This window comes from Bacidia gigantensis (assembly GCF_019456465.1).
Source record: "Bacidia gigantensis strain McMullin 20006 chromosome Unknown contig_180, whole genome shotgun sequence".
Taxonomy (NCBI): Eukaryota; Fungi; Ascomycota; class Lecanoromycetes; order Lecanorales; family Ramalinaceae; genus Bacidia; species Bacidia gigantensis.
The window spans coordinates 1,417,603-1,438,584 of NW_025408596.1; the positions used below are offsets into that span (position 1 = coordinate 1,417,603).

Here is a 20,982-nt window from a genome sequence, read left to right on the forward strand (position 1 = left end):
TGTCTAATCAAGAAGATAGGTTCAGGTCAGCGTCTAGTTCAAGTAGGCTTTTTTGAATAACAATCTGACTTCAGAAGCTGAGTTTCAGACATCCTTGAACTTACAAACACAGCCTCAGAGGTCTTTCAAGCTCAAAAATGCACACTTCAATGACTACATGATTTGAGACGGCATAGGCGAAGTACACGTTTCTCTCCTTTCTTTTTGGATATATTGAAATGTCTTTCTCGTTGTATCTTCAATCATAAGATTGTATTTTCGTAAGACCTGTCGTACGAGGTAGTTGTGTTATGAGATTCCAAATCCCACCAAAGCCGTGGCAGGATCCACGCGCTGAGCCTGGTCTTTCTTAACGCCGACAGAGGTCTCAGAAACAAAGCTAACCCAAGTCTTCACTAGGTCAATTCATGCAGCGTAAGCCTCTGCATAGCGCGGGGTTGCTCGTTGAACTCCCCGCTCAGCCTTATCTGGGTGCCTGGTACGCATTTCCGCTTCATCATCCGTGGCTTCTTGTATTTGAAATTGAACAATAGACAATCAAGGCTTGGTCTTTCGATATCTTCGAAGCTGTCACGAAGCAAGAGACCAGTGTAACCGCGTTGTGGATTCATGACTTCACTATGGCATCATTCAGCCATGAACCAGGCTTAGAGCAGCAAAATCTCTCCAATGCACTGTCAATGTATCTGGCCACTCCTTCGGACGTTCAGAAACTTTTAGAGCGGATCTATGGAAGAAAGTTTGACTTGAAAGATATCAAAGTGCGTGCTCAGATGAGATTGTATAGCAATAAGTTGTCCGTTGCGCTGACTCATAGTAGGTCAAAGCTGGGCGATGGACATATTATGCTGAGCGTCCATTAACGAAACAAGAGCTTAGGTAATTGAAAGGCAGATTTTCTGTTTGAGACTCTGACACCTGCTCTCAGAGACTGGAACCCCGAGCTCAGAGAGGAAAGACGAGGAATCCTTAGGTCGGCGAAGACGCGTGATAACCCCGATGAGTCATCCGAAAGCAAGGCTTTAGAGTGGCGGTTCAGCAAGCCTGCTGAGGATGATTGCGAACAAGTTTCTGGAAGTATAGAGACGTTTGCTGCTCGGTTGACGGGTGAGGTGGACGCTCTTGTTAAACCACTAACGAGAGATAACTACATCAAGGATTTCATAGACGGGCTTTGGCAACGACTCACGGCTGAGAGGGTGATTTGGAATATGGATGTGACTGGGATGATCAAACGCGAACTGCCGACATTGTTCAGGGACTTTGCCTTGAGACTTGGCTGGGAAAACTGCCAGAAAAATTCCAATGATGACCGTTCTATGATTTTCATACTGGAGCAGAACATGTCCGTACATCTCTTCCTAACCATTGATAGAGGGTTTGTGGTATTGGAAGATACTAACGTTCTCGCGCAGTAAATTGACAGAATGTTTTGGTGAGATATCTGATAGCCCACAGTCTTTGGATTGGAAGAAACACGGAAAGCGCTTTCGCAAAGACGTTCAGTACGAATCGGGAACTGAAAGCGAAAGAAGCTTCTCGAAACAATTCAGCGACAGAATTGCAGGAACAGCATCATACAAGTGGCTGATCAGCAAGATCGTGAGAGCGACTGCACTTAATACGCTAGAAGAGAGCGTCTCCGTAGCCCTTGAGGGAGCGTTGGGAGCGTTTGTACCGGCCCTTACGTTGGTTGACATTGATATCGGACAGCAGACCATCGTACCCAAAGCGCATATCGTTAATTACGTTGTGCAGTGGAATCCATTAGAGTTCTTCAAAGAACAACAGTACCATTTGACCCTCAAGAAGTCGTTGCTAGGGCCATCACATTGACGGGAACACCAGAGCAAGCACAAGCCATGCTCGCCGCGCAGTACCTTGAATATGTGTGGCCTCTGACCGGGCCCTCTGTGATGATTCTCGTACAACGTCTGCTATTATTGGATTCATCTGTTAATAGAAAGAACGAAAAAGTGGAGTGCAAGTTTCTGGATTCTATTAACGAAGATTGACTGACCTAAGTGTTCTTGCTTTGGTTGAATAGATCATTTAGATGATGGAACAAAGTTAGAAGGTACCTTCAAGAGCTCAGTATTTTCGATCATCGTGGAAGGAACCTCGTCTACTATTCTGGAGGTGGGAGAAGCAATGGCCTGGCTTGGATCAACGCTGCGGACATCCCCTTTCCGGCGCGGCATCAGAATTTGTGGACCTAGTCTGCAGGTCGAATTAGTTTTGTCTTCCCACCAAAGGAACCGCTTAAGTACGGAGAAGTCAATGACAACCCGGATTATGACATTCTTGGACCATCATGCTAGTTCGAGCATCAAAGGTGATGAGTCTCAATGCTGGCACGGTCTATTTGAGAACCCTTTAATAGCATCAGGATTCCTAGTTACCCGTCGATCAAATCCAATAAATGGGCTGGAGATCCCTTTAGATGTCATGGCGAACCTTATCCAGGTGTCTCTTATCACCTGGCATAACGGTCTACCATTTCTTAAGGGGTTTGCTGCAATGGCGTTTCCGACGCGAGTAGAAGAAGGGATCCTTGTGTGGCACCTTATCAGCAGCCAGGGAGAAAGAATTTCGTACAATGATCCTCGGATTCATTCCAAATTACTGTCGCAATCTGAACAGCTGACTAGTGATAAACTTGAGAGCATGCGACATATCCTAGGCTGGTGCCCGGAGATTAAGAACTTGACAGGTATTCCTCCACCTCACCGTCTGGAAATGGTGCTGACTATCGAGAAAACAGGAAGTCCCCACGCCTCGTATTCGATTACCCCATGTAATTTGGAAAGAGCCCATGCCGGTTGTGTTCTTGAAAAGGTCACCATTGGCGCCAGTAAATATATCACTGGTAGCGTAACAGTTGCTATTGGGAAAAAGGACAAAGCAATCCGTATACCGGCACGCGATGATTATATGAGGAAGCTCATGTGGATCTCCAAGAAGTTTGTCGTACTTTTTGACGTCAAAAACAAAACAGCTTGGCTGGTCGATGGTGCTAGCGCTTTACTTCATCTGGTCAGGTCTTCTATCAGTCATTTACGAGATGACAGAGATTTCGGCGAGCACTGCCTATTCCGTTGGAGTGATATGAAAGAATCATTCGAGCCCTGTTCGGGATCCAAAGCTGCAAAGTTCGTCCTTCTTGATGAACACAACATGCAACAAAAGCTTTTCAAAAGGCCCGTCGAAAAATGGGAGGAGCAGTCGATTAAATCTTCAGGCGAAATCACTTCCGTCACGAGGACCAAGACGACTTCTGTCCGCTTCAGCGACAAAGTCGAACATATATATCAGGTCCTAGAAGAGATCGTTGCGGCGCAAGACGCGGTAGCCAGCGAAGATGGGTATGCCATTCAATTCAGAGGCAGCCCCCGCCGCCGTCTTGAGGGATTTGATTTCGCTCACATCGCGGAGGATCAAGATCCACTGTACCCGCATGTGCACATGTTACAAGACCTGGGTACAGGCTGGGTAGATTTTGTCAGGTCGCTCCAAGTAATTACCCTGTTTGGGAACGACTTTGGCGACCTCATACTGCCTGTTAATGCTGGAAGTCTTTGCACTCCTTGGACCAAGGTGCCTAGTGGTAAAGACTTGCTGTCTGTGAGTATCTCGACAGCGGGGGAGAAGATCCAGCGCAATAGGAATGGAGTCGACATCCCTTGGCGAATTGCTAATGATTTTGACTGGTATGCGCCTAGAGGTAAAATTTTTGAGCCGTGCCAGTGCCACAGACACTGGAGCAAGAAGGGTTCCAAGCCATGCGATAGAGTCCAATTGTTGGTTCCTGCTGGCTCAACAGCTTTTCGGAGCCGCCAATTGACTTCTCCCAACTCCTTCGCAAGAGAAGGAGCCGTAATATTCGGCCACTGCGTTTCATTCCCAATCTTGTGGGGAGATTTTGGCCCTCCTTCACCAAATGCTGTCCCAAAATCCCAGCAAAAGGCGCTTGGTAGTGTACGTAGTCCTGCCAATGACTTGACAGCAAATATAGTTGGCACATCGCTTGGCAGGCGCTCTCTTGAACCAAGTGAGGGATTTCCAGGATTGCACAACGCACACGAGAGCACTAGACTACCAGAGGAGCATTATGCTGTTCCTGCCTCAGGGCGATTCACCTTACAGTCTTTCAAGCAAATCGTTCGAAGAGGTCTTCCGGTGAGCCCTAACAGGCAGAACTATTCTTTCTTTACTCGTGCATCAGTTACAGGAGAGCCTTCAGATACGCCCTTTGGACCCACAGGACCATTTAAGAATTAGATTTATACGGGAGTCAGACGTCTCTAAGACCCATTCCCTCTGATTTGATCCCCCAATAGATTCAAGCCAGTATATTGTACTTCTTGCGTAGACACAAGCGGCACAATACAAGCGAGATTCTTTAGACCCATGATGCTTGAAGAGTAAGGAGATGCCCATCAGCAAATTCTCAGCCAATACGAAGATCTCATTTGCGCCTCTTTGCTGCAAGAGCGACGGTCGATCAAGCAGTCGTGCGGGGTCACATGCAGCCAGACATAGACACCCCACTCAGCCTTATCTAGGATGCGGCTCTGCAAAGTCGTAATCCAGAGCCTTTTTGCGTTGAAAAAGCAAGCTTTCAGTCGCCCTAGCCTGACACCGCTTCGATAACACATGCACCATCTATATTGGGGCTATTCATGTGTTCCTCCGAGACATGGCCCCTCCAAGTAGCCAGCCGACATTCGAATACTGCCTCACGTCTGATCAGACCAGGTACATCCCGGTGAAGACCGATGTCAAAAGATTCCTGGAGAAGGTATTCAACAGACCATATGATCTAGACGAGATTAAGGTACCTGGCGCTGCCGCCCGATTGAGTCTACCGGGTCCGGAGACGAGTTGTTTACCCAAGGCAGGAAAAGAGCGGACGATGGATCTACTATTCCGAGCGAGAATTGACGGATAAGGAGGTCAAGTACGTTCTGCGACAAGTTCCTTTCCCATCAAGGAGCCAAGTGAGCTTTTGACCCCTGCTGACGCTCGGGTAGAGATTGGATAAGGCAGCTGCGGGCCGAAAAGAATGCCTTGAAGACTGCCCAGGGCGCAGCGCCAATGGCATCGGCAAGCTCCGCCGGCAGCAGAGGGTCGGGAAACCCTTGAATGGGCCACTTAGCAGCCGAAATACACGTTCGTGGACGGCGCGGTCCTTGAAGAAGCTCCCTGTGTCTGATGAAAGTACGGTCTGCTTTTGGGTTGGGTGTTGTTGGATAAGGCTGTAGGGTAGCATTGGACAATTTCCTTGGAAGCAGTGGGCGTCCGCGGGCATCTATGGCGTTAGGTCTTAGCGAGTTGCTGAATATCTGATTGGTGGCTCACAACGGGCATACCTTAGGGCACACGCACCTCACCTCTTCGGCCGTATGCAACTAATGGGAGCGTGACATGCCTGTTTCATCCTCCAAAGCTGCCAGCTTATTATTTCTTCGTCCTTGAGCCTTGTGGTTGCATTGATCAGGTTCTCAAATGGGCGCATTCGTCATTTTCCAATGACTAGAAGAGGAGAGTTGCTGCTAAGCAATATCCTATCTTTTCCCACCTGTTCTGCTTCAGACATGCCTCCCAGTTGAATATGATTCCGCTGGCCAATTTATCAACGCAGCATTTTGATCATGGCGGACCATTCAAAGGATGGCAGAATTATCCCGCTGGGATCGGGAACCCTCCCATGCTTTCAGGGTCTGCATCGCTACTAAATGCTCGACTGAAGCAAGTTGCAAGTAATCTGTTCTATGGGACTGTCGATCTACGTGTGATTGACATTGGGCGAGATGGTTAGCGTCACGAGAATTGGCGGCCGAGATTGTGGTAGTTGATCTGACTGAGGTTATTTAGGATCGATTCTCTCTGGCACGAAGGCATTTGAGGAGGCCTCTCATGTTGAACGGATTCTTCGAGAGCAGAATGTCGGGACAATACGGACAAGAATCATGTGATTACCCCTGGAGCATTTTATTGAACCGTCTCTCACGTCAGCAGTTCGCTGCATGCGAGTGAAGCACCACTCGGCTTAGAGATTACGGAGTCTCTAATGCGCCAGATTCTGATGTTCTACAAAGTCGACCCAGCTTTCCTTCAGGTACTTTTCTCGTTTGATGGTGTGCCAAATCTTTCGGAAAGCGGCTCGAGTAATATTGCCAGTAATGTCACCGACGATGGGTCAAGGAGTAAGATATGAGCCTCAATATCTCTCTGCGGTCGTTAAATTCTTTTGTAGATATCTCATACCAGATTCGGTACGTGGAGGAAAATCATAGATCTGAATTACGGCCATGGTCTATTCGTCAGACCGGAGTTTACCACCATCATTCTCCAAAGGATGATTTCGACCTCTTCATCTTCTTGCATCCGACAGAACAAAGCCTGCTGGAGCAGCAATTGATCGGCTTGAAAGAAGTCTCATCTTTAAGGAACAGTATCTTCGAAAACCCGTTTCGGCTGCACTTGATGTCCTTCGCGCTCTATATCGACAATTGGAGATGGTACTTCCGATATTTGGGCAGTCAATTCCAAAAAAAGGCGAGATTGATAGTCGAATGATCGGGATATTGAGCCTAACAATTCTACAGAACGATCAAGGCATGACCTTGGACCTCAAGACTCCAGCAGCAGTGAGCCTCAGTTTCGATAACGTTCAGCAATTAAGAGATCTAGAAGATATCACTTTGTCTTTAAGCGTTCATTGTAAGAGTGCAATGGCCGTAATTGATATGCTAGAGAGCCCCTTCGCGGACCATTTCTCTGGTGAATGGTCCATACAGCCATATAGGAACCGTTTGCACGGCTTCACTGATAGCCTCAAATCCTTGACAAGCAGGATCAGCAATTCGATCAACCTGGTAAGGACCAGCGTCATAGAATCCGTGTCGTAGACCACGCTGCTGATTGGTATTCCTCTGATCTAGTTCGCTTATGCTCTGGATCTCAAAAATCAGTATACCAGTGCCGACATTAATGAACATGTTTCGAAACTTGCAGAAGAATCAACTAGGGATACTACGGCAGTTAAATGGATCACCTATCTGACGCTGATTTACTTACCGGGCAGTTTTGTGGCTGTAAGTCCTAGCCTGTGGGACGAGCTTTCCAGGCTCAACTGATTTACTTCTCATCAGACCCTTTTTGGCATGAACTTATTTGTCTTCAACCAGGATACTCGTCGATTGGTGATTGCAAAGAATTTCTGGATCTATGTGATAACATGGCTGCCATTAACAGCAGTCACGTTCGTGTTGTATCTTCTGATGAAGTCGTTTCATCAACCCCATAATGATGCGGGCTGGCATGGATTCCCAAAATCAGTATCACTGAAGTTCAGAGGCCCATGATATTGACTGAGGGCCTTTCATCAAGTTATAACGAGAAACGCGTTCCAATAGGACGTCTTGGGATACGGAGGTGCAACTCGATCAGGACTGTGTATATCTGAAAAGTGTCCCATCAACGCAGCAAACGACTATATCGAGCCCATCTTGAACTGGCTGCAACGCGACACTGGATGAAGGGTCGATATGTTTATCCACTTTCCCGAGCCGATAAAACTTGCTCGAAACGTTGCGCTCTCCGGAGTCCGCTGAGGTAATTTCACGCGCGACGATATATTTATGTCGGAACGTGCTTGTCTCAATGCAAATGAGTAGTTCATCGTATGGAAGGCAAGCGCTGATAACGTGGCGTAACGTGAAGTCATTTCTTTGAACGATCTCTGTTTTCGAATTACTAAGGTCAGCCACGAAAACCCCGTCATTCTCGCGAATGACACAAAAAGGGATGATGGCGCGGGCCATATACTGCGATGTTTACAAGGAGCACTATCCTGCGTACAATCAGAAATGAGGGACACGAGCTAGACACAATTTCTCGCCTTTTGAAATCTGATACCGTTGTGAATCTCTACAGAAAGAGTTTCTGACCTCACTTCGTAGGCGATTGCGCTGCCTGCTGCAGCACTGACTGTCCATACGAAAAGATAGCGTCCGTCATACCCAAATGCTCCTCGTTGAATGTCACCTAAATCATCAGGAATCTGGATTTCAATTGTCTGCTTCAAGCTGAGTCATGCGTGAGCTCACTGCTTTGCTAAAACACCGGATTGAACATACTGCAAGAAGTCGAATGCAACACGACGTAAGTAGATACTCGCAGCGACGCCATTTTTGGAGAGCAGAAGATCAAGTAAGGGATCGACCTTATGATAAGCACTGTCAGGGAAGATTCTTTTTACTGGAGTCGTTATATCATATATCTCAGCCTTGTGCTGTTAGTCATCCGAGTGTTTACAATTGCATCGAGATCGAATGCTAGAAAGTATCTAAGGAGGACGATGGGACATAGAGCAAAGCAAGACTTACGTGCTTCTCGTGTGATGTACTCTTGCCATAAAGTGCCAGGAAAGGGTCAGCTAGCCGTACTTTTGACCAGTGTCCTTGGCTTGAGGGTGTTATACGTTCAGTGAGAAAAGCGCCAGACGCAGTAGAGAAAACCTGCACGTATCCCTCAAATAAGACAGCCACACTCGTACCTGTCACATTGAGCGCGACGGTCTTGATGTGGGCCTCCTTTGGAAGGTGCAGATTCTCTGTTTCGCATGCGCGAAAATCCCTGTCATGTTGAATTCGATGAGTAGCGTTCAACGAAGGTTGAGCAATCACAGTAGTAGATGGATGCGCTACCCCATTTTGATCTCGTATATTTTGTGTGCTATTCGAATTATCTTGACTGGCCATTGTGCCGCTTGAAGATTGACTGCTTCCTACTGCCGAATCGTTATTCACAGAGGTCCTAGTATGTATCTGGGGAGACGGCGATGGAACGTGACTCTGACCAGTCGGGATGACTAAATCAGCTGGCTCTAAAGTTGCAGGTTGTATTGATTGAGAGGTTGGCTCATCTGCAAAAGCGATCGATGACCTTCCGCTCTGTGGTGATCCAATAGGCTGCGGGACGTGAGGGAGATGCCAACCTGGTATCTGCAAGAGCTGAGAATTGGTTGATTGAACGTCTTGACCAACGGAGACCATTTTTGGCCCTATATCCAATAGACAATCGACAATGACTTCAATGTTTGGGCGATTGAGTGGACAAGGCTTCATGACATTCTCCAGCATTGCCGTATAATCGACAACCCAAGTCGAGGGATGGGTCTCTGCAATCTGCCTACGCCAACCCACGACGCCTTTCTTGATCTCCGTGTTCTTAGCTGTAATTGTCGTAACATTTTCCTCGGGTAGACTGGTGAATGAATAGAAGTTGTCGTCCGCTGTACCACTTCTAGCCTTCTGCAGCCTTCTACGACCCTTTCCCCTTTCCAGTGCAAAAGCAAGGAGGTCAGAGAGTATGCAAGCGAAAGACCAGACATCACATTTGCGCCCGTCAAGCGGACGAACTGTAGCCAAGAATCTCGAAGTCGAGGCCTCCCTATCGCGCTCCAAAGCGACTTCAGGCGGCTGATAAGGTCCGTGGCCTCGTTGAACTCTGATCGAAGGTGCTTGCGAGGTGACACGAGACACAAAGTCGCGAATGGCCGGTGTCTGAGAGACTTTCTCATTTGACATTTTGTTGAAGGCAGAAATACCAAAATCCGACAGCATCCATTCACCAGCTGGTGTGTCAGGATTGTGAGGATCACCATCAATGAGGATGTTCTCTGGCTTTAGATCCATGTGGGCGAGGTAACAATCTTTTCTTTCAAAGATTCGTAGATCTCTGTGCAGCCATAACAGAGCATCAGATAGTCCGTATGCTTGCTTCACGATGGCTCTGTGTAAGTGCCCATCATGGTTCAGATGTGGGAACCTCTCGACGAAACAGTACCTCTGGCGAGACTGTTGAGTTGTTCTGACAGGTTCCTTCCCATCGCGAAGGAAAACCTCTAAGTTGAAGTACTTTGCTAGAGGCAAGAGTATTAGGAACTTGGGTCCATGCACAATAGCAGCTAAATGTCTCATTACACATCTAGATTCTCTCAGAGACTCTTTAAGGAAGTTGAGGTTGTGCACTTCTCGCTCAAAGTCTTCTTGCGGTCTGTCAGTAAAATATTCTTTACATGCGACTGCCACAGGCTGCGCTACAGCATTAGTGATACACCCAGTCAAACGCTGAATTGAGACTTTACCTCCGAGTTGTCTTTGTCGCCTTCTTTGAGACACCGGACGGCGACATACCTCTTCGTCACCGCTCCATACCCTCCCTCCCCGAGGCGTTCAGGTTCACTAATGAAAGGCAAGCGGTGATCGGAAGGAATGTTCTGTATGAAGCAATCCGAACGCTCCTCAATCACCGTTGGTCTGAAGAGATATTGTTGCGTTAAGAAATTATCTTTACCACCACGTAAGCCTCTCAATTGGTCCTCGTTGAAAAATAAGGCGTTGTCATCAAGCTTCTGCTCGACGAATACTTCACGAAATGCTTCCAAGTTGTCCCAGTCTATGAATATGACGATCGACAGGACAACCAAGAATCTCTCTTTGATAACCTTGTAGTCCTTTCCGTTGAAACCTTCGGCCTTGAATGCAGGGATAGACTCGACTTGGTGGTCTGTCCAGACAGATTGGAGACCGCGCTTGCAGATAAACCTCTCGCCATTGGAATTCGACTGATGAAAGCACTTTTTGATGGACCTCTGGATTTTTGAGGTGACTTCATCAGCAGTGCGACGCCTCTGCCGCTTTCCCATGGCATGATGATACCACGCGGGAGACTGAGAGCTCTTTGTTCCCCCCTGTGATTAGTTTGAATACTTCTAGTACTCGGAAATAGTTATCTATAAATCCTCCTACAGGACGGACGCTTGGAAACTTGGCAAGCGTCACAATCTGCAAGACAATTGTTTTGATCAGGAGCAATCTCCAGATTTAATTGAGATACACGAAATAGTACTTGAGCATGATCAGAGATGAGAGAAAGTCTGAGAAGGGGTGGGTTGTGGAAGATGAAAAATGGATGGATGAGGAGATGGATAAGGTGGTGATGGTGCTCTAGCTACGTCGGAGCCTAAAAAGGACCCCTAAAGCTTCGGGCTAGGGCCCGTCATTCATGACCCCGCCGTGACGCCATTTGAATACTCCTGGACATTTTTGCAATTCTATTCATGACATCGATTCAGTCTATAAGTTCTACATCTCTATAATATCTACACCTATAGTACCTTCCGCACCTCCTCACTTCCAGACAAGATATGTGCTTGTCACCATACTTCAGCTACGGACCTGAAGGCGGATCTAGACGTTGTACTGTAGGGAGGTCTGTATTGGTCGTGGCCAATCCGTTGAGGTGGATGGCAGGGCTCTGGTGATCATTCATTGCCGGTTGGGCCTGCTCCATGTGTCCACGTGAACGTGGACGTGAGCGAAACTCGAATGGTGCGAAGAGTCCTTCTCTCCTTTCCTCTTTATGGTGGCTCAGGCCATTGACAGCCTCTTGAAATTTGCCTCTGTCTGTTGTGAGTTTCACGAAACCTTCTCTTGAAAACGCCTTCAAGACGAGAAAGAATGTCGTCAAGACCAGAGGCTGCCAGCAATTAGCGTACGAATTCCTGCTCCATTGCGAGCTTTCTGGGTCTGTACGCACAGCACCGAAAGCGACAGCAACCTTCCTAAATGAAACAGGCGAGTTCCACCACGTCGCTGTGGTAAAAACGAATACGATTAAGAGACACCCAACAAGTCCAATGCAAGCTGGTATTGGTTGCCAGGCCTCTAGCAAAGTGCTAGATTGACATTCTGGATCCAGACGATTCCATTTTTTGAAGTTGCCAGCCACAAAAGTTCTATGTATACGAAACCTAAGTACATCATCAGTGAGCTGATCTTGGGAGTGGGCTCATGTGAGCTTACCAATACCAGTAACGTATGAAAGCCAGGCAGATAGAGGCCCATACGAGGAGGCCACTGACGCTTGACGATACCGCCATTATTTCGAGCAGCTAGTCCAAGTCAGTGATTCCAAACAAGGCACGATTCGGCGTCGACCAACCTCCGCTACGGCTATACCACGCCTTAATTGTAAGAATGGTAGCCAAACAAAGGCGCCGCATGATACACCCAGGGCTCTCATTGGCACCCCCGTCTTTTGCCAGACACTACCGAGACCTCGGAATATACTGATCCGCGAGGTCTTTTTAATCTTCAGTGTCATGCCGTGTAACGTCCGCGAGGAAATGTATAGGGCGGAATTGGCTGCACTCAATGTTGAATAGATCATGAAGGCATTCAGTATCCCAGGTGCGTGCTTGTAGCGAGCCTCGAGCGCAGCGATGACGACTATTGCGTGTGAACGAAGTCTTGTGCCGCCGGCATATGTAGAACTATCTTTTCCACCAGCGCCAAAAAGATCCGGAAGATTATCGTTGGTCCATTTCACATTCATGAACTCACTTAATGTTACAAACAAGTAGAGTGCTAAAATGAAGTAGGCGATCATCTGTGAGGGTCTTTTTAATGAGACCAGGTCTCTTGCCTCGAACGCGGTCACCGAGATCATTTCGACTCCAAGAAAACCGTATGAGATGAGGGGGATAACAAAGCTTTGTAGAGACTAAGGTCAGCATAAAATCGTCGAAGATTCTGGCCAAGGCATGCACATACCACCCCGCAACATTTGCGTTCATCGCATATGCTGGATTGTACGTGAAACCTTCTGCGATGACTGATGAATGTCAACATGATTCCTTTTAGATTTTGTTACATCGGTTTATTGCTCACATTTAGACCCAATGTGATCTAAGCATCAGTCAGCTCGTTGCTCTACTGACGCCGCATCAACGTACTGGTTCTATGTATATTGTACATGAAGACGGCGGTCCCGAACACCATGCCAATTTTCACCAATCCACCAATAGTCTCGATCCAGCCGAACCACTGTGAAGCGTCAACAGCGACTACAAAATCCACCAGGGGAAGGGGTTCTCACAAACACGCCACACAGATTTATAGCTAAGAGTAAGACCGGCGTGAGAAAGTACATGAAGACTGTCTGGTACACTTGTGCGAAGCCCCAATAGTTTGTGAATGCAGCAGCAGCAATTATCTGTGTTGCGAAGATGGAGGACCAAGTATACCTTAAACAGTGAGTTCCAGATAAGAACAGGCCAGTTTGGTGCTCTCAGCTTACCAGTATGCAACTCCAATCACCCAAGACAAATCTTCATCCACGAACACCCGAACGAATTCCACTATAGCGTTTGGCGTTGGAAACATTTGTATTAATTCACTAACGCACTCCATAACGCAGATAGCGATTACACCGACGATGCCGAAAGCCAGCAACGCGCCTGATGGGCCGGCGACCTCTAGAGCCTCGCCATCTGAATAAAATATGGTGACCCCAATGATGCTGCTGACTGATATGAACTATCTGCGCGTCAATATGTACCCATTCTCTTTCTTGAAGGCTTGATACTCACAAATATTTGCCATCCGTAGAGATCTTCCCTATGCCATTTTCAGCTGAAAGCACAAGGGTGACGGTGTCGAAGAAGTCACCTCAAGACTTTTGGGTGATTTGAGACGGGGGTAGTGCTCGTAGGAAGGTGTAGCCATTTTGAGATGAAGGCCTGTAGTTTGGACGTCATTGATTGGTAGAGCTCATACCCGCGAAATACATGGAGAGCTCAAGCAATCAAACGAAGGTTCTTTTGAAGGAGGAAGATAGAAAGACGCAAAGTTTCGCGGATGACGGGCAGGAGCTCATGCTTAGACGCCGGCGACAGTCAACGGATGTGCCTCGCGCCTTCATGCACACAGATGATAAGCCACCAAAACATTAGCGAGACGTGAGGCCAATTATAAGTAGCGCCCACCCCCAAGAAGGTGAAGAGTTCTGACACGGCTCTGCTTGGGGCTAGAGCCAGCGCCCGTTTACTTAGGCATACCCCCCATGCTTCTTTAGATACTTCCTTAGCTTGCGAAAGCGTGGAGAAAGATCTGCAGTAGACTCAGCGCTGACAAGGTCGATATCCCCGCATGTTCTAGAGGAACAAGGCAGGTCTTAGCGTAGATTTATGCAGGTGCCTATCTCACAGACAGGCACGCAACGGAATGTGCGAAATATCACCGGTTCGATCAAATGATAGTGCGAGAGGCCGTCTAATTGAATTAGGGACTTGTGAGTGATTCACTGGGATTCACTGGGATTCTGAGCGACCCAATATTTCCCGGAAGTCGAAGGGTTCGGTCCTGCAGAAGTGACGGGTTGCAGCTTAGCTGCAGGATGCTGGGTGGGATGTCCACAGCCACTGTAACATCCCAACCTTCTCAACGCTTTTTCGCCCCTGAAAGCCGCACTCATCGCGATCTTGCCACGGCCTGCGAGAGTTTCGGTGTCATGATACAGATTGCTGTGGCAAAGACTAGTAAAGATGAGAAGCCTCTGCCACGACTAACATGCGGTTAAATTAGACACTACATCGGAACCGCCCAACCTTGTTCAAGACCCAGAAGTCAGTCAGGCCCGGTGCTAAATGTGCGTCATGGCGAATGGAATCGAACCCCAGCCATGAGAGATGCGCGTGCGCGATTGATCAATCCTTGCGTACCGTGGACGTACCAAACAACTGCTTTCTGTTCACTGTCCACTGGACCTCACAGACTCGCTGTGCTCGAAGGAAGGCTCATGCTTTCAAAATCCCTGAGAATCAATGGTAGAGTGCAACCAAATGCACGTTCGGTGTAGAGAGGCGTTTTGGGGCTGTACATCGGTACATCCCCAGACGCCGGGGGGGGCAGGTAGGTTAGGCTCTGATCAGGTGAGGTTCCACGGTCGATAACATACATATGATCTGAGGCACTTTCTGAATACACATCGCTTCATACCGGATAGCTGCATCGAGAAGCTCGCAATGGCCCTGGAACTGGTCCCTCGAAATAGAATTTTGGTGAGATGACGTCACTAGCGTGCTGATTTCTGTCAGCTACGGTATCAGCATTACCTTACGTTTCTCATCTACCAGACCTTGCGCCCTCATGGTCATTTCCCTCGACTGCCTCTACCTTTGTACCACAGCCTCGTCTATGGAATTGATTGGTAGCATTCATGCTCCTAGGAGTAGGGACTACGTGGGAGGTCATGAGATTCCGCCACTTCCCGTACATGACTGGTCGGAGATGTGCAGATAATGAACGACGCTCTCGAAGCAGCGGCTGCGTACCTGAAGACGACTCAATTCGAACTTGAGCTAGCTAAAGCTCAATTACATAATGCTGAGGCGGCCTACCAAAGCGCCAAACATATTCACGGCGCTCTAGGAGCATCTCAAACGGCTGCTGTACGTCCGATTGCCGAGCATAACTTTCTCTGCGAATCTTGCCGCTCAATTCCAATCGCATCCATATTCAAGGTAAATCAATCGACAACCAGACCGTATCGTCGGAGAGTCGGCGAACTTTTCCACGCCGTCGAAAATCAATCATCATGCGCATGCTGTAAATTCCTGATTGAGGCATTTCAAGTCGGGAGTGAAAGCCATTCAGAACGACTCCACGCGCTGCTGAAGCCGCGGGATACTGCCATATACTTTGCAAGCGACGCGGATGGGAAGCCTTGGTATATCAAGGCCGGCATCGACACAAGTCTGTCCTCTTGCCCATTCGTCTGGTTGCAGACTGGCGCGCCAACTACGACCGGAGAGCCTCACATATGTATTACTTTCAAGCCTGCCTTCTATGGCGATACAATCAATCAAACGCACAGCAGTCAGGCTATCCCGCGACGCAGAGAAGCATTGGAGGCTTTCAATGGATCTGTAAATTATGAGCTTGTGTCACTCTGGCTTCAAAAATGTTCTAATGAACATGGTCACGAATGTCAGGTGGATGATAACGTATCAGGGCTACCTGTAGAGATTTACCTCATTGACGTAAAGAAAAGAGCCCTTGTCCGCCATCGTAAGGGGGACCGCTTCGTTGCTCTCAGTTATGTCTGGGGAAAGGAGTCGAGATCGGATAGGTCTGATACCATTCCGGGCGAAGACATAGCCATCGCCATCAAAGAAAATGGTGAAATAGACGAGGCTCAGGAATTGGCAACACCATTGCCTCAAACAATGGAAGACGCAATACGGTTTGTGAAACACATCGGCGAACGTCTTCTTTGGATCGACCAGATATGCATTAATCAGCGACTAGATGGACACAAGCAAGAACAGATCAACATCATGGATCAGATTTTTGCATCGGCATTTCTAACCCTCGTCAGCCTGGATGGACCGAATGCTGACTGGGGGTTGCCCGGAGTGTCAAGACCCTTACTACAGACCCAGCAGCCGACTGTAAGGCTTGATCAAGGGCAATTGATGGCTACTTTCATCTACTCCAATTGGGACAATCACGGCAAATCAGTCTGGGACAGTAGAGGATGGACATTGCAGGAACGTCTCCTCTTTCGGAAGTGCATCATCTTCGCCAAAACCCACGTCTCTATGACCTGTCGCACGGAATTCTTCCATGATTGTCTTGCGCTGGACTCAACAAGCAAGGGCGTGGAAACTTGGCTCGGCGACGATTTCTTTAGAGAAGACGGCTCTGGCATCAACCTCGATGATACAGACTGGGACTTCAAGAACTACGATGCACTGATCTCTGTGTTCACGGGCCGAGAGTTGACATATCCATCAGACATCCTCAGAGCCTGTCAAGGTTCTCTCAACAGACTCAGCCATAAAGCAAGTGTAGAATTCTTATTCGGGCTCCCGATGAATGACCTTCATCGAGCTCTTGTGTGGGTGCCACACAACGCGCACGTTTTAGCTCGACGCTCGGGATTCCCTTCCTGGAGTTGGACAGGCTGGAAAGGTAGAATTGAGTATCTTTATTGGGTAGGCGACATGGCTGCGTATGTGGACGAGGATCCACGACTGCAAAAGAATGCACCAGGCTCAATATTGAAGAGAAAACGCACGGAGCCCCTGGAGACTTATTTAAATTATGCACAGAGGGCTCAGCTGTTGACCTGTGGAGTTACAAACCGCTCGCTGATGATCGAGACGACTTCTACCAAGTTTAAACTCCGGCTAGTGCGACGAGATGGGGAAGTGCATCGCAACCTCAAGTCAAACAGCCAACAATCAAAGACGGCGATTGGGGACCAGTGGACGCTCATCGGCCAAGATAATGCTCCTTTACGCGATGAGGCGGGCGAGTACCCAAGCTTCGAATTGACAGATTCCTTCTTCCGGCTCAAGCCTGAGTATTCCGAAATGCTCGTTGCCCAAGGAACCGAGGCAGACTTCATATTCGTTGAACATTGGCCCTGTATCCGCGACTCAGCTGGATCGGCAAAGTGGCTTTACAACATGGTGAGCGCGTTGCTCATCATCAGAAACATTGACGGCACTGCATGGCGGCTCGCGTCTGCTTTGCTGAAGGCTGAGGATTGGTATGCGAAGAACCCACAATCTGAAAACATTTGCCTTGTGTGATGCCACTATCTACTCAGCTCAATAAACCCCTTTCGCGAGGTTAACAAGGCAATATCGAAATCCGATATACGCCGTCCCAATCAGGTAAATCCTGCACCGTCGTCATCTGGATTGCAACGATTGAGATCATCTAAATGAATCTCGTCGACGTCGTTATTGGTCCCCTACTTGGCTCGGGCTAGTGTGAAATCTTGCTCTACCTTGGTAATCTCTCGGTCATGTTTGCCGTGGCGATGCTCAGCTTATCAACAAACTACCATCAATCATGCTCTTACAAAATTTCCGCCTAGTAAATAGGGGCGGTCTGCGTTGGATCCCGAGATTAGTCCTGAACATTGCGTCGTTCACAACCAAGCATTCATCAGCAGTGACGTCGGTCGCCACCGGCTCTGGTATTCGTAGGAAAGTGCCCCGCGCGATTGTTTCTCGATACAAGAATGGGCATGTCATGGGCATGAGTGGGGATAGCTTACTCAATCGCTCACACATTGCTGGATGATCTTTGGATTAATGGTACACTGCTGTTGGCAGGACCCGTTCGTGACTTGAAAATCGAGTGGCTAGTACGGAACACAATGGAAAAGAAATCTTACATGATATCAAGAGTACTGGGATAGTTAGGAACGTAAGAATAGAAAACATAAAAAGCAGAAGCAGTTGGGGTCCAGGAAACTGCACTTCGCTTTCTCGACCCTGACGTTCTCCGGGGGCATCTTCAGGGGTTCCCCTAGAATTTCCCCTGTAAAGTGCTGTGGTTTAGGCGCAAGTCCCCCGCGAAGTAGATATGGCGTGACCTGTAATTTATTTTGGATTCCCACAAAGGCTACCCGGCGACGTCTCGTAGGGCTGAGACGGACGGTAATAAGATTTCACTTCAGTCTTCGTAAGTGTTACCTTACACATCAACTTTCAGTGCCGCCTGTCGATGGGCTTCGAATGAGGAAGCTGCATTGTTTCCACATCTCTATGCGTGCGAGTACTTCTCGAACACCGCTCACGCGATCAAGCGTGTAGAAAGCTGTCCCCATGTACAACTATCAGGGTAAATTGCCCAATCTCGCGGGCAGACAAGTCAAGAATTTGCTCACTCTTGTTGATATAGGTGGTCCTCCGTATGGGCGGCCGCCCTCATTTGGTGGCGGCTTTCCTGGTCAAAATGCGCCTGGAATGGGAGCACCACCAGGCATGGGTGAGCCATCTCCTGCTTTACTTCAGGCACGCATATTGATCTATGGCAGCTGCTCCTGGCACAGGCCTTGCGCCCGGTATGCAATCTGCTGAACAGCAAGCCCAGCGACCAGGCGGCTTCCCTTCAAATTTCCAGCCTCCTCCTAATATGCCCAACATAAACTTCAATGCGCCCGTCATCCGGTTGGGCACAACAGGTCCCTCAAAACAACCACCGCTAGGGTCAGAAGGACGAAGAGAGTCGGAGCAGAGACCTGTGCGCGCCGGTCTCGGTATGGATATGAACGCCCAACGACAGCAATTGCGAGAGAATATGATGCAGCTTATACCGCCTACAAAAGAGGAGGTTGTCCGAACAATTTTCGTGGGAAGCATCACAGAAGGAGCAGGAGGAGATGAGGGTATTGAGCGGATTCTACAATGCGCGGGAAATCTTAAGCGTTGGATTCGGGCAATAGATGCGGAAAATAAGGCTTGCAGATTTGGCTTTGCAGAGTACGAAGATCCCGAAAGTCTTGCTACCGCCGTTGAGGTACTGAGAAATGTCGAAGTGCCTATCAAAGCGCAGGCCTCCACTCTTGTGAAGCAAGAGGGCGATGAGGACGAGAAAGTGGACAAGAGCAAGCTCTCGGTATGTGTTCTCGTAAGCGCGTGTTTTCTGATGCTGAGAGCAATAGGTCATGATTGACGACTCTACGTATAAGTATCTGGAAAAATGGGAGGATTCGAAAGGTGACACGGATCCCATACAAGCTCAGCTACGGCTTGATGCTGCAAGAAGTGCTCTGGCTAGAGTCCTAGCAGATCTTGAACATCCATCTGAAGTACAACAGTCTGGTGAGCAACTTTCGAAGCTAGATCAGGACGGTGATCTGTCGATGCTTAACGGAGACAACAAGGACAGCGCCGAGGTTGTTACTATACCCCTCTCAGCAGATGACGAGCTGTCAGATATCCCGGCGGAGATGCGTGAGACCGTGGCTAGAGAAATTCAGGCCTTTCGAGATCGAAGCACACGTCGTGATATGGAACGTCTACGAAGAGAAGAAGAGCTTGAGGCTATGGAGCGGCGAAGAAATATGGGTGGACCAAGGGTCAGTAGACTCGCTTCACCACCCGCTGGTCCAGCTGGGGGCGCTAATGGCATTCCATTGGGACCGAGAGACCGCGGTGTACCGAATGCCCCAGTCGGACCGAAAGGCTACACCGACTCACAGATACCTAAAGATTATCAAAAAGGTGTGACCTTTGTCAATGGTACGGGTATCAATGGAGCTTCCGGTTCAGGTCTAATAGACAGGGAGGATGAAGATAGCGATGCCAGCGACGGAGAAATTGAGCGAAGGAAAAAGGAGAAAAAAGAAGCTGAACAAGAAAAGCAGTATCAAGATCAGAAAAGAAGATGGCTCAACCGAGAGCGCAGTCGGACAGCAGCTGTCGATCGAGAAAAGGGCAGGGAGAAAGAGGACCAAGGCCGAAAGGATGGAGAAAAGGATGCCGTCGCTCGTCGTCTTAGTGAATGGAATGATGATGTTGAAGCGAGCCGAAAAACCGAGGAATATTACATGGATCAAAGTCTTTGGATACGTAACAGAGCAGTTTTCCGGCAAAGAGAGGCAGCCACGGACGAGTTAGATCGAGCAGCTGAGGCGAGGGAGAAGGCAAAAGAAGAGCAACAGAAAGAACAAGCGAAAGGGATGGCCGACGACTTCCTCAATCGCCAGGCTATGGAAATGGCTCCACGTGAGCCCCAACGCTTCAAATTGTCTCTTGGCGCAGCAGCACAGAAGGCTCAGCAACAACAAAACACTGGCAAACGAACCGTGGCTGAAGTTGAAGGCCTGCTTGAGGATGAAGAAGAAGCAGATAGCACACAGAAGAGAACACTTGTTCCTATCAAATTCGATAGTGCGGCAGATGCTCAAGGCCTTACGGAAGAGGAACGCGCGCAGGCTGTCAGACAGCTGGCAGCAGATATCCCCTCAGATAAGGATGGCCTGTGGAAGTGGCCCGTTAAATGGGAATTCGTGGACCAGACAGTCCTTAGCGAACAGCTGAAACCATTTGTGGAGAAAAAGATCGTGGAGTATCTAGGAGTGCAAGAACAGATGCTTGTTGAGGTTGTGGAGGATCACATAAGTAAGAGAGGTACTCCTCAGACTTTGGTTGAAGAGCTTGAAGGGGTGAGTCCGGTTCCCATATTCTGATATGCCTCTACTGACAATAGAACCCAGGCTTTGGAGGATGAAGCTGAAGCCTTGGTAAAGAAGCTTTGGCGTATGATCATCTTCTTTAGCGAATCGGAGAAGCGTGGCCTCTCGGCATAATGTTGCCTTTGC

The 20,982-nt window shown here is 48.5% G+C and overlaps 5 protein-coding genes across 5 annotated transcripts; 4 read left to right on the forward strand and 1 right to left on the reverse strand.

The window, feature by feature from the left end:
- Nucleotides 1–620: 620 nt before the first annotated feature.
- Nucleotides 621–4,281, forward strand: KY384_003347 (uncharacterized protein; the record flags this gene model as incomplete). Its single annotated transcript, XM_044811865.1, has 4 exons — nt 621–761; nt 891–1,378; nt 1,416–1,772; nt 2,322–4,281. 4 exons carry the CDS (start codon nt 621–623, stop codon nt 4,279–4,281), a joined length of 2,946 nt encoding a protein of 981 aa, XP_044670998.1.
- Nucleotides 4,282–4,699: 418 nt separating this feature from the next.
- On the forward strand, nt 4,700–4,951 carry KY384_003348 (uncharacterized protein; the record flags this gene model as incomplete). The annotated part of the gene is given in 2 exon segments (XM_044811866.1): nt 4,700–4,743; nt 4,759–4,951. 2 exon segments carry the CDS (start codon nt 4,700–4,702, stop codon nt 4,949–4,951), a joined length of 237 nt encoding a protein of 78 aa, XP_044670999.1.
- A 1,804-nt stretch (nt 4,952–6,755) lies between these two features.
- KY384_003349 (uncharacterized protein) lies at nt 6,756–13,580 on the reverse strand (the record flags this gene model as incomplete). The annotated part of the gene is made up of 13 exons (XM_044811867.1): nt 6,756–6,959; nt 7,940–8,093; nt 8,145–8,299; nt 8,394–10,103; nt 10,157–10,762; nt 11,877–11,965; nt 12,012–12,565; nt 12,627–12,687; nt 12,744–12,761; nt 12,809–12,899; nt 12,952–13,099; nt 13,153–13,391; nt 13,524–13,580. 13 exons carry the CDS (start codon nt 13,578–13,580, stop codon nt 6,756–6,758), a joined length of 4,086 nt encoding a protein of 1,361 aa, XP_044671000.1.
- Nucleotides 13,581–15,154: 1,574 nt separating this feature from the next.
- On the forward strand, nt 15,155–17,455 carry KY384_003350 (uncharacterized protein; the record flags this gene model as incomplete). The annotated part of the gene is made up of 2 exons (XM_044811868.1): nt 15,155–15,308; nt 15,489–17,455. 2 exons carry the CDS (start codon nt 15,155–15,157, stop codon nt 17,453–17,455), a joined length of 2,121 nt encoding a protein of 706 aa, XP_044671001.1.
- Nucleotides 17,456–18,686: 1,231 nt separating this feature from the next.
- KY384_003351 (uncharacterized protein) lies at nt 18,687–20,970 on the forward strand (the record flags this gene model as incomplete). The annotated part of the gene is made up of 3 exons (XM_044811869.1): nt 18,687–19,274; nt 19,321–20,826; nt 20,878–20,970. The coding sequence occupies 3 exons, from the start codon at nt 18,687–18,689 to the stop codon at nt 20,968–20,970; spliced, it is 2,187 nt and encodes a 728-aa protein (XP_044671002.1).
- Nucleotides 20,971–20,982: the final 12 nt, after the last annotated feature.